General features: G+C 52.5%; 1 protein-coding gene across 2 annotated transcripts in view; it reads right to left on the bottom strand.

The window, feature by feature from the left end:
- Positions 1 to 11327, bottom strand: part of dhcr24 (24-dehydrocholesterol reductase) — a 41515-nt gene extending 30188 nt beyond the window's left edge. Inside the window, exons 1-2 of one of the 2 annotated variants that reach the window (XM_069938917.1) lie at positions 10931 to 11327; positions 4665 to 4820 (exon numbers count right to left, since the gene is read on the bottom strand). In XM_069938917.1, coding sequence (XP_069795018.1) covers positions 4665 to 4820; positions 10931 to 11161 — 387 coding nt within the window. In that variant the 5' untranslated portion in view covers positions 11162 to 11327. The remainder of the gene's footprint in view (positions 1 to 4664; positions 4821 to 10930) is intronic. The other variant, XM_069938916.1, reaches the window with a different exon arrangement.
- Between the last annotated feature and the right edge of the window lie 2121 nt (positions 11328 to 13448).

The following is a 13448-nucleotide window of genomic DNA, read 5'->3' as shown; positions in this document are numbered from 1 at the left end:
GGGAGGGGAAGTCGGTGGTACGTCGGGGCAGGGGCAGCAGGGAGGGAGGCTGTTGGGCAGTGGGGAGTTAGGTCGCCGGCTGATAGTGTCATCAGCCCGCCCTTTAGCAGCCACTTTCAGGCGGCTGCATTCAGGTGCATCCTGATCCACAGATTATCCCTCCCGGAGGAGGGTTGGTGAGTGCGCCTCAGAGGTGCATCAGGCTCTTTTAGGTGGGTACCCGACAGCCGCATAGGGGTTGAATTTGCGGCTTTACTTCGGGGTATTCTAGTCACCTGAAAGAGCCTTCTGTGAAATGCAATGCTGAACTTACCAGAGCTCAAGTACTCTGCAAGTTCTCATAGAGCAGCTTGGTTAGCATAATGCTGTTACAGCGCCAGCAACCAGGGTTCAAATCCGGCACTGACTGTACGTTCTCCCCGTGTCTGCGTAGGTTTCCTCTGGGTACTACAGTTTCCTCCCATTGTTCAAAAGGTACTGGGCTAGTGGTTAATTGGGTTTAATTGGGTAGTACAGGCTTGTGGGGGCGAAAGAGCCTGTTACCGTGCTGCACGTCTACATTCAAATCATTTCCAGTAGTAGCAGCTTTATGGACAATTCTTTAAAAAAAAAACCCAGGAAACAGAATATTCAGGAAACTTTCAATAGGACAGTCATCATCTAAGATGAAGACTGCATTTTAGTTCAAAGACTCAGAACCAGGCAAGAGAAATAAAAACAAGTTATTTTCCTGCTCTTCCTCCCCTCTAACATTTTCTTCCCTTGTTCTGACAAAGGATCTTTGACTTGAAACATTTACTGTTTCTACTTCCATAGATGCTATCAGAATTGCTCAGTGTTTTCCGCAAGTTTTGTTTCAGATTTCCATCATCTGCAGATTTTTTTAAAATTTCCAGTTCATACCACCAGACAAGCACAGTTCAAATTCAGAGGATTGTTGCTCTTTAAATGAATGATGTTGCAATGAAGAGAGCGGGTTTAAAGCTAGTGCAAACTATACACTGCTGGAGGAACTCAACACATTAAGTAGCTTCTGTGGGCTGGGAAGTTGGGGGGGTGGGGGGGGGGGGGTGGTGGTGGGTGATGGGAAAAGAAGAAATTGCTGTGGTTTCGGTTGAGACCTTGCCATCAGGACTGAGAGTGAAGAGGGAATTTAGCCAGTAAAACAAAAAAAGGTGAAGGATTGAAACAGGGGTCAGTAAGAGGAAAAGGATGATAGGTAAATTGAGTCAAGTGGGAGCGGGGTGGCGGAGCTGGACAACAGAGGCATGCGAGTGATAGGTTGGAAGCAGACAAAGGAACAATAATTATATGTGGAGACAAGTGCAGGGTAAAAACAGCCACTGGAGTGATAAGTGGAAAAATGCTGGTATCTGAAAAGGAAGGTGATGATGGGAATTATAAGGATAGAGGTGAAGCGCCGAAAGGAAACAGTTCCAGTCTTATGAAATACCTGGCTGGTAGGCATGTAGACAGGAAAGAGGGGAATAAACATGAGGCAAAGGTTACCTGAATCAACGTTCATTTTACTGGGCTATAAAATTCAGGCACGAGATCTTGTTCCTCGAGCTTGCATTGGTCCCCATCCTGGTATGAAGGCCAAGGACACAAAGGTTGGTATGGGATTGGGAAGGAGTTTAAATGGCATGTAACCAGAAGCTCAGGGTGGATATGGTTGACCAAGTGCAGGCCCTCTAAATTAGTGCCCTTTTCTCCATTTGCCCTTCTGGAAATACTTGGCTTGTACCCCACACTTTCCTGCATCAACTAAGCTCAGATCAGTAAACCTTGCATGGGAGGAGACTAGGGGGAAGGTGAAAATTTGCGAATAATCCTCAGCATAGCACAAACTTTCATACCTAATAATTATCCACTTTTTTTTCCAGTAACAATGGCATCCTATACAGGCAGTCCCTGTTCCGTTACCAAGGACTGTCCTTAACTCTAATTTGTATTTAAGTCAGAATGAGTAGTTTTTTTAAAAAGGATCAGTTCGACAAATGTTTATCTTAATATATAGCATATTTCGTATATATTTTACCTTTCAATGCATATAAAACGCTTCCCATCACTAAAACATCTCAAAATTACAGAACTACTCAGATTCTCCGAAATCCTCATTTATCCAAAAAATTTTTTTTTAAATTTCAATAAATCAGAAATCCTCATTTATCCAAATGTTTTTTGTCAAGAGCCCAACTGACCTCACAGGTTGAAAAAAAATTAACTCGACAGGAAATTAGAAGATTAACTTAGTTTTTGGTAACTCCCTCCCCTCTCTCTTTCCATTTCTTCTTTACCTTCCCCCATTGACTTCTCTCCAACTCTCCCTCTCAAACTGAGTGCTACTGTCTCCCAGCCACAAGCAATTGGAAGAATCCCTTGTCCCGGCATCATCAAGGAGAGTGGGCTCACAGGCAGGAGAGGGACATTGGGCTCAGTGGCGTTCCTTCCCTTCCTTCCCCCTCTCCTCGGCACAACGGAGCTCACAACGCCGAACCCCCCACTCAGCCTACTACTGAACACTGGATTCCTTGCTGTGCGCATGTGGTAGGCTTATGGGAAGATTCGAAGTTGGGACTCGGGATTGAGGAGCTCTAGTGACTGGGGAGGCAAGAGCCCTCCAACTCACCAGCGAGTGTTCCACCAGCCTAGGAAAATCCACGGGGATCATAGCGGAGGGGGGGGGGCGCAGCGAGCGGAAGGGGGGGGGCGCAGCGAGCGGAGAGGGGGGGGCGCAGCGAGCGGAGGGGGGGCGCAGCGAGCGGAGGGGGGGCGCAGCGAGCGGAGGGGGGGCGCAGCGAGCGGAGGGGGGGCGCAGCGAGCGGAGGGGGGGCGCAGCGAGCGGAGGGGGGGGCGCAGCGAGCGGAGGGGGGGGCGCAGCGAGCGGAGGGGGGGCGCAGCGAGCGGAGGGGGGGGCGCAGCGAGCGGAGGGGGGGCGCAGCGAGCGGAGGGGGGGGCGCAGCGAGCGGAGGGGGGGGCGCAGCGAGCGGAGGGGGGGGGCAGCGAGCGGAGGGGGGGCGCAGCGAGCGGAGGGGGGGCGCAGCGAGCGGAGGGGGGGGCGCAGCGAGCGGAGGGGGGGCGCAGCGAGCGGAGGGGGGGCGCAGCGAGCGGAGGGGGGGCGCAGCGAGCGGAGGGGGGGCGCAGCGAGCGGAGGGGGGGCGCAGCGAGCGGAGGGGGGGGCGCAGCGAGCGGAGGGGGGGCGCAGCGAGCGGAGGGGGGGCGCAGCGAGCGGAGGGGGGGCGCAGCGAGCGGAGGGGGGGGCGCAGCGAGCGGAGGGGGGGCGCAGCGAGCGGAGGGGGGGCGCAGCGAGCGGAGGGGGGGGCGCAGCGAGCGGAGGGGGGGCGCAGCGAGCGGAGGGGGGGCGCAGCGAGCGGAGGGGGGGCGCAGCGAGCGGAGGGGGGGCGCAGCGAGCGGAGGGGGGGCGCAGCGAGCGGAGGGGGGGCGCAGCGAGCGGAGGGGGGGGCGCAGCGAGCGGAGGGGGGGCGCAGCGAGCGGAGGGGGGGCGCAGCGAGCGGAGGGGGGGCGCAGCGAGCGGAGGGGGGGCGCAGCGAGCGGAGGGGGGGGCGCAGCGAGCGGAGGGGGGGCGCAGCGAGCGGAGGGGGGGCGCAGCGAGCGGAGGGGGGGGCGCAGCGAGCGGAGGGGGGGCGCAGCGAGCGGAGGGGGGGGCGCAGCGAGCGGAGGGGGGGCGCAGCGAGCGGAGGGGGGGCGCAGCGAGCGGAGGGGGGGGCGCAGCGAGCGGAGGGGGGGGCGCAGCGAGCGGAGGGGGGGCGCAGCGAGCGGAGGGGGGCCGCCCGGGGCGCAGCGAGCGGAGGGGGGCCGCCCGGGGCGCAGCGAGCGGAGGGGGGCCGCCCGGGGCGCAGCGAGCGGAGGGGGGCCGCCCGGGGCGCAGCGAGCGGAGGGGGGCCGCCCGGGGCGCAGCGAGCGGAGGGGGGCCGCCCGGGGCGCAGCGAGCGGAGGGGGGCCGCCCGGGGCGCAGCGAGCGGAGGGGGGCCGCCCGGGGCGCAGCGAGCGGAGGGGGGCCGCCCGGGGCGCAGCGAGCGGAGGGGGGCCGCCCGGGGCGCAGCGAGCGGAGGGGGGCCGCCCGGGGCGCAGCGAGCGGAGGGGGGGCCGCCCGGGGCGCAGCGAGCGGAGGGGGGCCGCCCGGGGCGCAGCGAGCGGAGGGGGGCCGCCCGGGGCGCAGCGAGCGGAGGGGGGGCCGCCCGGGGCGCAGCGAGCGGAGGGGGGCCGCCCGGGGCGCAGCGAGCGGAGGGGGAGGGGGGTCCGCACGAGGTGGGGGTGGCCGCTCCTGACCATAATATTTTATGTTATACTCAACCACACGCGAACCAGAAGTTGACACCATTCTACTTCAGTTGGCTTGCTTGTTCGTAACTACAGGTTGTTCATAAATCTGTTGTCCTCAAGCCGGGAACTGCCTGTTCATACATTACTGACAGGGATACTTCAGGAAAATTTACCAAATAAAAAGCTAAGCTTCTCAATTATAGAGCATTCAAATTATATGAAGATAAAAAAAAAACAAGCAAGAAGAGATTAGTTATTGACCAAGTATGATCACATACTTGGTATGATCATACTACAAAAACAAATTCATAAAATATACTTAAAATCAGAAAGACAATATAAAAAGTGTGGCTATTTAATTATTAGAGATTAGTCACCTGCTTTTTGGTGTCCACCTCCAAAATATCCATTAAATTGATCATGATATTTTTATGCGTCTTCTTATATTTGCCAACCCGAAGAGATACAGTCAGCCACCCTGGTCGGCCAGTGCACATGTAGGTTTTACTTCCTTGATTCTTCCATTCTCGCACCTTTCAAAACAAAGGATTAGCTGAATGCATAGTTAACATTTGAGCAAAATGCAAGCTTTTACTTTAAACTTGAATCAGGCCTAAATTTGCATTGATCATAGTGACCAATTTGAATAATTGAGCAGGAAATATTTGCTGCTCAGCACAAGTTCAATAATCTTTACCCCAAAAAAAACTGTATTCATTAACCAATTTTTTTTTAAAGGTAATTTAATTATCCCAAATTTCATGCTTAACTGCAGTACTTTCAATAACTCCAACAGGAGCCAAGATCAAAATTACTAAAACAATTGTAACACCTCAATTGGTGATAAATAGCAAGGGCAAGAGTCAGAAGACAGTAATTCTGAAACAATTTTGATTATTTTAAACCCCCAGAGCACAAAGTAAACAATAGCATTTTTGTTACAAAGTTCATGCTGATACTGAACATCTGTTGAATAAAGAAATAACTTGTAAAAAGATAACTTTAATAAATTACCTGCTGTAAAGCAGGTTACTATACAGAAGGGGAAAAATACAAATGGACAGAAAGTTCTTCTGGCAAAGCTAATTTCAAGGAAAACAATATTTAGAAATTAGCATTTAATAGCCATAGCCCATAAAATCATGATAAACGTTCCTTGTAGAATTATAATCCCCACCAGCTTCAGTTGCTGAAGATCACGAATGGAACATTTCACAGGCAACTCAACATTGCCAAATCTGTTCACAATCCTCCTTGACTAAAGAAATGCATGATCACCAACATCAAGATCAGGAAACCATCAAAATGTAGGATTGGCGTTTTCTCAATAGTGATAATTGTCCTCACAAAACAAAAAAATTGCCCTAAACATGCTGAAAAACAACACAATGAACATGCAAAAAAAACTTCTCCAGTCCTGACTCGTTCCTTATTAGGAGATCCAGTATTGCACTCTCTCTAGCTTGTACCTCTATATATTGAATTAGAACACTTTCCTGAACACATTTGACAAACTCCAAGCCATTTAGCCTTTTTACCATTTGGGAGTCCTAGTCAATATGTGAAAAGTTAAAATCTCCTTCTATCACAACCTTCTGTTTCAGATTTATTGACAGAGTGCATATAGGACATCACATGCAACCCCGAGATTCCTTTTTCCTGCAGGCTCAGCAGAATTACCATTAAGTGCAAAAAATAAACTGTACACATCATAAACATGTAAACAATTAAAAGCACTGCAAATATAACAAATGTAAACAAAGTGACTGCAATACCGAAAGAAAATCAATAAAGTGCAGAAGAGTCCTTAAATGAGTCTCTGATTGAGTTTGTCATTGAGGAGTCTGATGGTGGAGGGGTAGCAGCTGTTCTTGAATCTGGTGATCAGAGTCTTGTAGCATCTACACCTCTTTCCTGATGGCTGCCTTCCAATGGCAGGATTCCCTGTAGGTGTACTCAATAGTGGGGAGGGTTTTGCCTGTGATGTCCTTGGCTGTGACCACTACCTTTTGGAGGACTTTATGCTCGGGGGAATTAATGTTTTCAGACCAAACTTTGATGCAGCTAAACAATATTCTGCTTCAAAACACAAGAGAAAGCAATTTGATGTTCAATGTTAATAGCTAAGACAACAACACCATCTACAAATATGATGACGACAGTAGTGGGTTGTATAAAGGGCAGATGAGGGAGATTTAAAACTTGACTGAATAATGCACCTACAACCTTGCACTCAATGTCACCAAAAAAAGCAGCTGATTGTTGACTTCAGGAAGGGAAAACCAGAGGTGTACAATCCAGTGATTCAGAGGTGGAGAGAGTAAGAAAATTTAAGTTCTTGGATCTTTCCTGGACCCAACACACCATGACATCATTAAGAAACCACGTCAGCACCTCTACTTCCTCAGGAGCTTGCGGAGGTTTGGTAATGACATCAGAAACCCTGGCAAATTTCTACAGAGGTGTGATGGAAGGTGTGCTGACCGGCTATATCATGGTCTGGTATGGAAACACCAATACCCCCAAGCATAAAGCCCTGCAAAAGGTAATGGACACAGCCCAGGACATCATAGGCAAAACCCTCCCCACTAATATGTGTATCTACAGGGAACGCTGCCGTCGGAGATCAGGAGGATCTACACCACTAGGCACGTGAGTGAGGTAAAAAAAAAAGCAAAAGTACTGTGCTCGTTCGTACAAGGCATATAGTGGGGGTGGGGGGGGTCAAGGGGGTGCAGCCCCCCTTGCAGGATGTTTAGGTGGGCAGCAGCCCAACGGAAAATTTTTGAAAATGTACACAAAATTACCAGTTTCAAGCCATTTAAAAAAAAACTAGTCATTTTAAATCAAAAATCAATTGTATCTCTCCCCCCCACCCCACCCTCAGTGAGCACAATATATCAGACACTACCATCTGTACCCAGATTCCAAACCCCTTCTAGATCATCAGGCAGTACCTGCTTGACTCATGCTCAAACCAGAGTGTCTGGTTCGCTTGACCCCAAGCAATACTTGCCCACAACCAGCACGCCAAACAGTGCCCTTGCCCAACTTTCATCCAATCCCCAAGTAGTAACTGCTGCCCAGCCCGCTCCCAAACCCCGCTCCCAATCCCCGGGCGGAGCCCCTGCCCAGCCCGCTCCCAATCCCCGAGCAGAGCCCCTGCCCAGCCCGCTCCCAATCCCCGGGCGGAGCCCCTGCCCAGCCCGCTCCCAATCCCCGGGCGGAGCCCTGCCCAGCCCGCTCCCAATCCCCGGGCGGAGCCCCTGCCCAGCCCGCTCCCAATCCCCGGGCGGAGCCCCTGCCCAGCCCGCTCCCAATCCCCGGGCGGAGCCCCCTGCCCAGCCCGCTCCAAATCCCCGGGCGGAGCCCCTGCCCAGCCCGCTCCCAATCCCCGGGCGGAGCCCCTGCCCAGCCCACTCCCAATCCCCGGGCGGAGCCCCTGCCCAGCCCGCTCCCAATCCCCGGGCGGAGCCCCTGCCCAGCCCGCTCCCAATCCCCGGGCGGAGCCCCTGCCCAGCCCGCTCCCAATCCCCAGGTAGTAACTACCTCTCCTGCATCAGATCTCTAAATAGTGCCATCCAGGCCTGCACCCAGCGGCAACCCTCGTCTTCCCTCCCCAACCCTCTGGAAGGCAAGGGGCTCCTTCCACAGGATAGCCATCACCTCCCATGCCCACGGGTCCTCACTGCCCCATGCATTCAAAGGCCAGCTCCACAGCACCATACAGTGGGCTCAGGATTTCCTGCACACACACCATTGCAGCTTGAATTTCAGTGAAGGCAGCCTTGAAACGCTGTCGTTACCTGAATGGAGCTGTTACGCCTGCCACCTCAGAGGCGGATATCGGACGGCCGCCGGGCGTCGACTCACCGCGCGCGCTTGCCCCAGCGCCGTGGGCCGGGCACGCGCAGCCGCGCCTGCACATGCGCAGCCCACCTCTCTCACGGCGCACCATCCATGACGTCATCAATCCAAGTCAGGACGAGGAAGGGAGCAGCGAGCGTACAGGTGGACTCAAGAGGCCACAGGACTGACGAGCCAAAGGAGAAAGAAAGCGCTGAAATAGTTTTCAAAATGCGAAAAAAAATCAATTTTTAAAAACGTGGATATCTGCGGAAAGGTGGAAAATTCATATGCCTGCACCACCCAAGCCACAAGACTCAAGAACAAGTGCTCTCCTTCCATCATTAAGACCCCATGACAACAAACTCAATCAGGGACTGATTGAAGGTCTCTTATTTTTGCACTTTATTGATTCCCCCCCCCCCTTTCTCTCCGTGTATTGCAGTTGGTTTACCTGTCCTTATTTAATTATATGTAGACGTTGAGTCAATGAGTGCCAGTAAGGGGCGACTCTGCCTCAACTCTCAGGGTCAATAAATCTCAAAATCTAGCATTGCCCACTTTGACACGCAGATGGCAGAGAGCTCGTGTTGGGGACAGGAACCTTATTGTTAAGATATGAAACACGGAATGGGACCGTTTCTTACACATCTCCTTTGTTTCTGAGAGATTCAGGGGGGAGGGGCAGGTGGGGGGAGGGGCAGGTGGGGGGGAGGGGCAGGTGGGGGGAGGGGGCAGGTGGGGGGAGGGGCAGGTGGGGGGAGGGGCAGGTGGGGGGGAGGGCAGGTGGGGGGAGGGGCAGGTGGGGGGAGGGGCAGGTGGGGGGAGGGGCAGGTGGGGGGAGGGGCAGGTGGGGGGGAGGGGCAGGTGGGGGGGAGGGGCAGGTGGGGGGAGGGGCAGGTGGGGGGAGGGGCAGGTGGGGGGAGGGGCAGGTGGGGGGAGGGGCAGGTGGGGGGAGGGGCAGGTGGGGGGAGGGGCAGGTGGGGGGAGGGGCAGGTGGGGGGAGGGGCAGGTGGGGGGAGGGGCAGGTGGGGGGAGGGGCAGGTGGGGGGAGGGGCAGGTGGGGGGAGGGGCAGGTGGGGGGAGGGGCAGGTGGGGGGGAGGGGCAGGTGGGGGGAGGGGCAGGTGGGGGGAGGGGGCAGGTGGGGGGAGGGGCAGGTGGGGGGAGGGGCAGGTGGGGGGGAGGGGCAGGTGGGGGGAGGGGGCAGGTGGGGGGGAGGGGCAGGTGGGGGGGGAGGGGGGAATGAGATTATTTCTTTTTAAGTCGAATAAATACAGGTTTGTGTGTGGTGATCAGAACAAATAAGATGAAGTTATTTTATTTATCTATATGAAGGGGTTTTCAATTTTGTTCTATTTAATTTTTATTCAGTATTAGACACATTATGCTAATTAATATAGAATTAGATGTCGCACCAACCCTCTTTTCAATCTTCTTCAGCATGATGCTGAACCAAGCCATGAAAGACCCCAACAATGAAGACGCTGTTTACATCCGGTACCGCACGGATGGCAGTCTCTTCAATCTGAGGCGCCTGCAAGCTCACACCAAGACACAAGAGAAACTTGTCCGTGAACTACTCTTTGCAGATGATGCCGCTTTAGTTGCCCATTCAGAGCCAGCTCTTCAGCGCTTGACGTCCTGCTTTGCGGAAACTGCCAAAATGTTTGGCCTGGAAGTCAGCCTGAAGAAAACTGAGGTCCTCCATCAGCCAGCTCCCCACCATGACTACCAGCCCCCCCACATCTCCATCGGGCACACAAAACTCAAAACGGTCAACCAGTTTACCTATCTCGGCTGCACCATTTCATCAGATGCAAGGATCGACATGAGATAGACAACAGACTCGCCAAGGCAAATAGCGCCTTTGGAAGACTACACAAAAGAGTCTGGAAAAACAACCAACTGAAAAACCTCACAAAGATAAGCGTATACAGAGCCGTTGTCATACCCACACTCCTGTTCGGCTCCGAATCATGGGTCCTCTACCGGCACCACCTACGGCTCCTAGAACGCTTCCACCAGCGTTGTCTCCGCTCCATCCTCAACATCCATTGGAGCGCTCACACCCCTAACGTCGAGGTACTCGAGATGGCAGAGGTCGACAGCATCGAGTCCACGCTGCTGAAGATCCAGCTGCGCTGGATGGGTCACGTCTCCAGAATGGAGGACCATCGCCTTCCCAAAATCGTATTATATGGCGAGCTCTCCACTGGCCACCGTGACAGAGGTGCACCAAAGAAAAGGTACAAGGACTGCCTAAAGAAATCTCTTGGTGCCTGCCACATTGACCACCGCCAGTGGGCTCCGTGCATCTTGGCGCCTCACAGTTTGGCGGGCAGCAGCCTCCTTTGAAGAAGACCGCAGAGCCCACCTCACTGACAAAAGGCAAAGGAGGAAAAACCCAACACCCAACCCCAACCCACCAATTTTCCCTTGCAACCGCTGCAATCGTGTCTGCCTGTCCCGCATCGGACTGGTCAGCCACAAACGAGCCTGCAGCTGACGTGGACTTTTTACCCCCTCCATAAATCTTCGTCCGCGAAGCCAAGCCAAAGAAAGAAAGAGATGTCTTGAGATATGTGGTGTGCTTTCACTCGATGCTTATTAAAGTCAGTAAGAAATATTTAAGGTGGGGGGGGCATTGTCAATATCTAGATGTTTTTGTTTTCCCAGTTATGCCATGCCCTGTGGGTGGACGAGCGTTGACACCCATCCATTCTCCCCCTCTGCTCCATCTTTTGGAGAATGCATTCGCTGCCTGCATGTCCGCGAGCCGGGAACCCGGAGGCTCACCTGTCTCTGGATGTCCCTGACCCGCAGGTCATGCTGCTTGGGCGCGCTGCACATCTTGAAGACCAACCAAGCCCGGAGGGAATAATAGACGTCGAAAACCACGGAGAGGGGCAGCAAGAAGAGGCAGACGAAGATCCAGCGGTGGTGGATAATGACATACTCCATGCCTTTCCTCCGGACCCAGAACAGCAGCAGGGCCGTCAACACGGCCAGGTAAATCACCGGGTCCATGCCGACCCAAATCTACGGATGGCCACTCACTCACTCACTGACTGACGCCAGAATCACCGCAATGGACCACTCGGACGTTGCCCTTTGACCCTGGGCCAGCCTCCCCGCCCCGGCCGAACACCACCCGCCTTCGTTCGCTGGTGATTCCGCGCAAGCCTGCTCATCCCGGGCTCCCATTGGCTCCCTCGGATGTCAAATCGCACCTTCCTCGCCGCTTCTCCAATAGGGAGCGAGGAAGGCATCGTACCACCGGGAGTGCGCCGTCCGGATTGGTGAGGGCGCCCGCGCCTCGCACCACTGTCCTGCCCGGGACAACGATCACCCGGGAGAAGCGGCGTGAATTGTTATTTAAAGTGCCATTGGATCATTTTTTAAAAGGCAATCACCACCAAAAAGTTTAAGATTAAGAAACCTTTGCAGATTTTTAACGAATGTTTGGGGGGAAAAAAAAGTGTAAAATGTTTGCGAAAAAAGCATTCCGATTGTGCTAAGATTTGTAAGTCTGTGCATTCTGCTGGAGCAGGGGTTCTTTCCACTCACATAGTACTCCCTATGCTCTAGATCAGGGGTGTCAAACTCCAATTCACAGAGGGCCAAAATTAAAAACTTGGACTAAGTCGTGGGCCAAACTAAAAATTTTCAACATCTGCATGTTTTCTCTTCTTTCAACATATGTAATGTTAAACTTTTTCTTATTAAAATAAATATTTAATTATAGTTTTGGTTAAACTCCAGAAGAAGCATTAACAAATGAGAAATAAAATATTCAATAAATGATATTTCTCTATAGTCTTTAAGCTCCTTTTAAATGTATTTTTTTTTCACAAGCCAACAAGTCAAAAAAATAACAACTTGCTTCAATGAAAATCCAATCTTTCAACGATGAACTGTCCAAAGTTAACCAAAGAAAATATGAATCCAAGCTTAGCTTGCTACACTGTGATTTACTCTGATGCACTTGGGTCTAAACCAGATACTTAGGCATCTCTTCTTAGATGCAAGTTCATCAAACTCTGGGGTCAGAGTTTGCCTCCCACCTGTCTTGAAAGGTCCTGTTTTCTGTCTTTTGTTTGGCCATTTTTCATAAGGGGTTTATTACATGTGAGTTAGGTGACAGGTTGCAGGTGCTAATGAAAGTAAAGAGAGGAGGTGGGGGTGATTAGCGGGCTGACAGGCCGGCGCCAACGCATTTGCAAAGCATTCTGGGATTTTTAGTATTAGCTGTGCATGCGCTATACTGGCACGGCGGCCAGCGGGCCAGCTCTAATACATATTTGATATGATCTTGCGGGCCAAATATAATTATATCACGGGCCAAATTTGGCCCGTGGGCCTGAGTTTGACATGTGTGTGCTAGAGCAATGGTGCTCAACCTTTTTCTTTCCACTCACATAATAATCCCTATGCTCTAGATGCTCTGTGATTAGTCAGGGGATGTGGGTGGAAAGGAAAAGTTTGAAAACCAATGGTTTAATCATACCTAATTGACTCCTCGTGTGCACGGTTTCATAACTCCAAAGGAAATGGGCCAATGACCATTTATCTCAAGCAAAATATTTCAGTAGGAATTGGGTCTAGAGCAGTGATTCTCAACCTTCCCTTCCAACTCACATCCCACCTTAAGCAATCCCTTACTAATCACAGAGCACCAATGGGCATAGGGAATACTTAAAGTGGTATGTGAGTGGAAAGAAAAAGGTTGAGAACCGCAGGGTTAGTGTTTTTACATATTATCGTGGTGTTTGAGGGGTGGAATTTAAGAGCAGGGAAGTTATGCTACTGCTGTACAAGGTACTGGTGAGGTTGCACCTGCTGCTTCCAGTTCTGGTCTCCTTTCTTGAGGAAGAGGTTTACCAGCTTGATTCCAGAGATGAGGTGATTCACTTTCAACAACATCTGCATGTTTTCTCTTCTTTCAACATATGTAATGTTAAACTTTAGGATATAACTTTAGGAGGATAATGTTACAGGTCAGGAGTAGGTAGCTCAAGTTCACCCTTTGCTTGACCTGAGGGAAACATATTTGGTCCCTGTGGAGATGTAGTCAGCATTCACAGGCTGTGTCCATTTTGGCCTGCATCAGGACTCAGCATTTCCTGCTCACTCCTCAGGCTCTAGGCCTCTATTCACCCTCGACCCACCATCCCTCTACCTGACCAGTCCTTTACCCAACCTCTACTCACCCCTCACTCCACTCGTTCTGCCTCTACCCACTCCATCCTATACATGCCCCTCTACTGCCTCTCCCCTCAACCTGTTCCTCCCTCTACCCGTCTCTCACCCTCTA

Source organism: Narcine bancroftii, chromosome 5 (genome assembly GCF_036971445.1).
Source record: "Narcine bancroftii isolate sNarBan1 chromosome 5, sNarBan1.hap1, whole genome shotgun sequence".
Classification (NCBI taxonomy): Eukaryota; Metazoa; Chordata; class Chondrichthyes; order Torpediniformes; family Narcinidae; genus Narcine; species Narcine bancroftii.
This window is presented reverse-complemented; position numbering and strand designations above follow the sequence as displayed.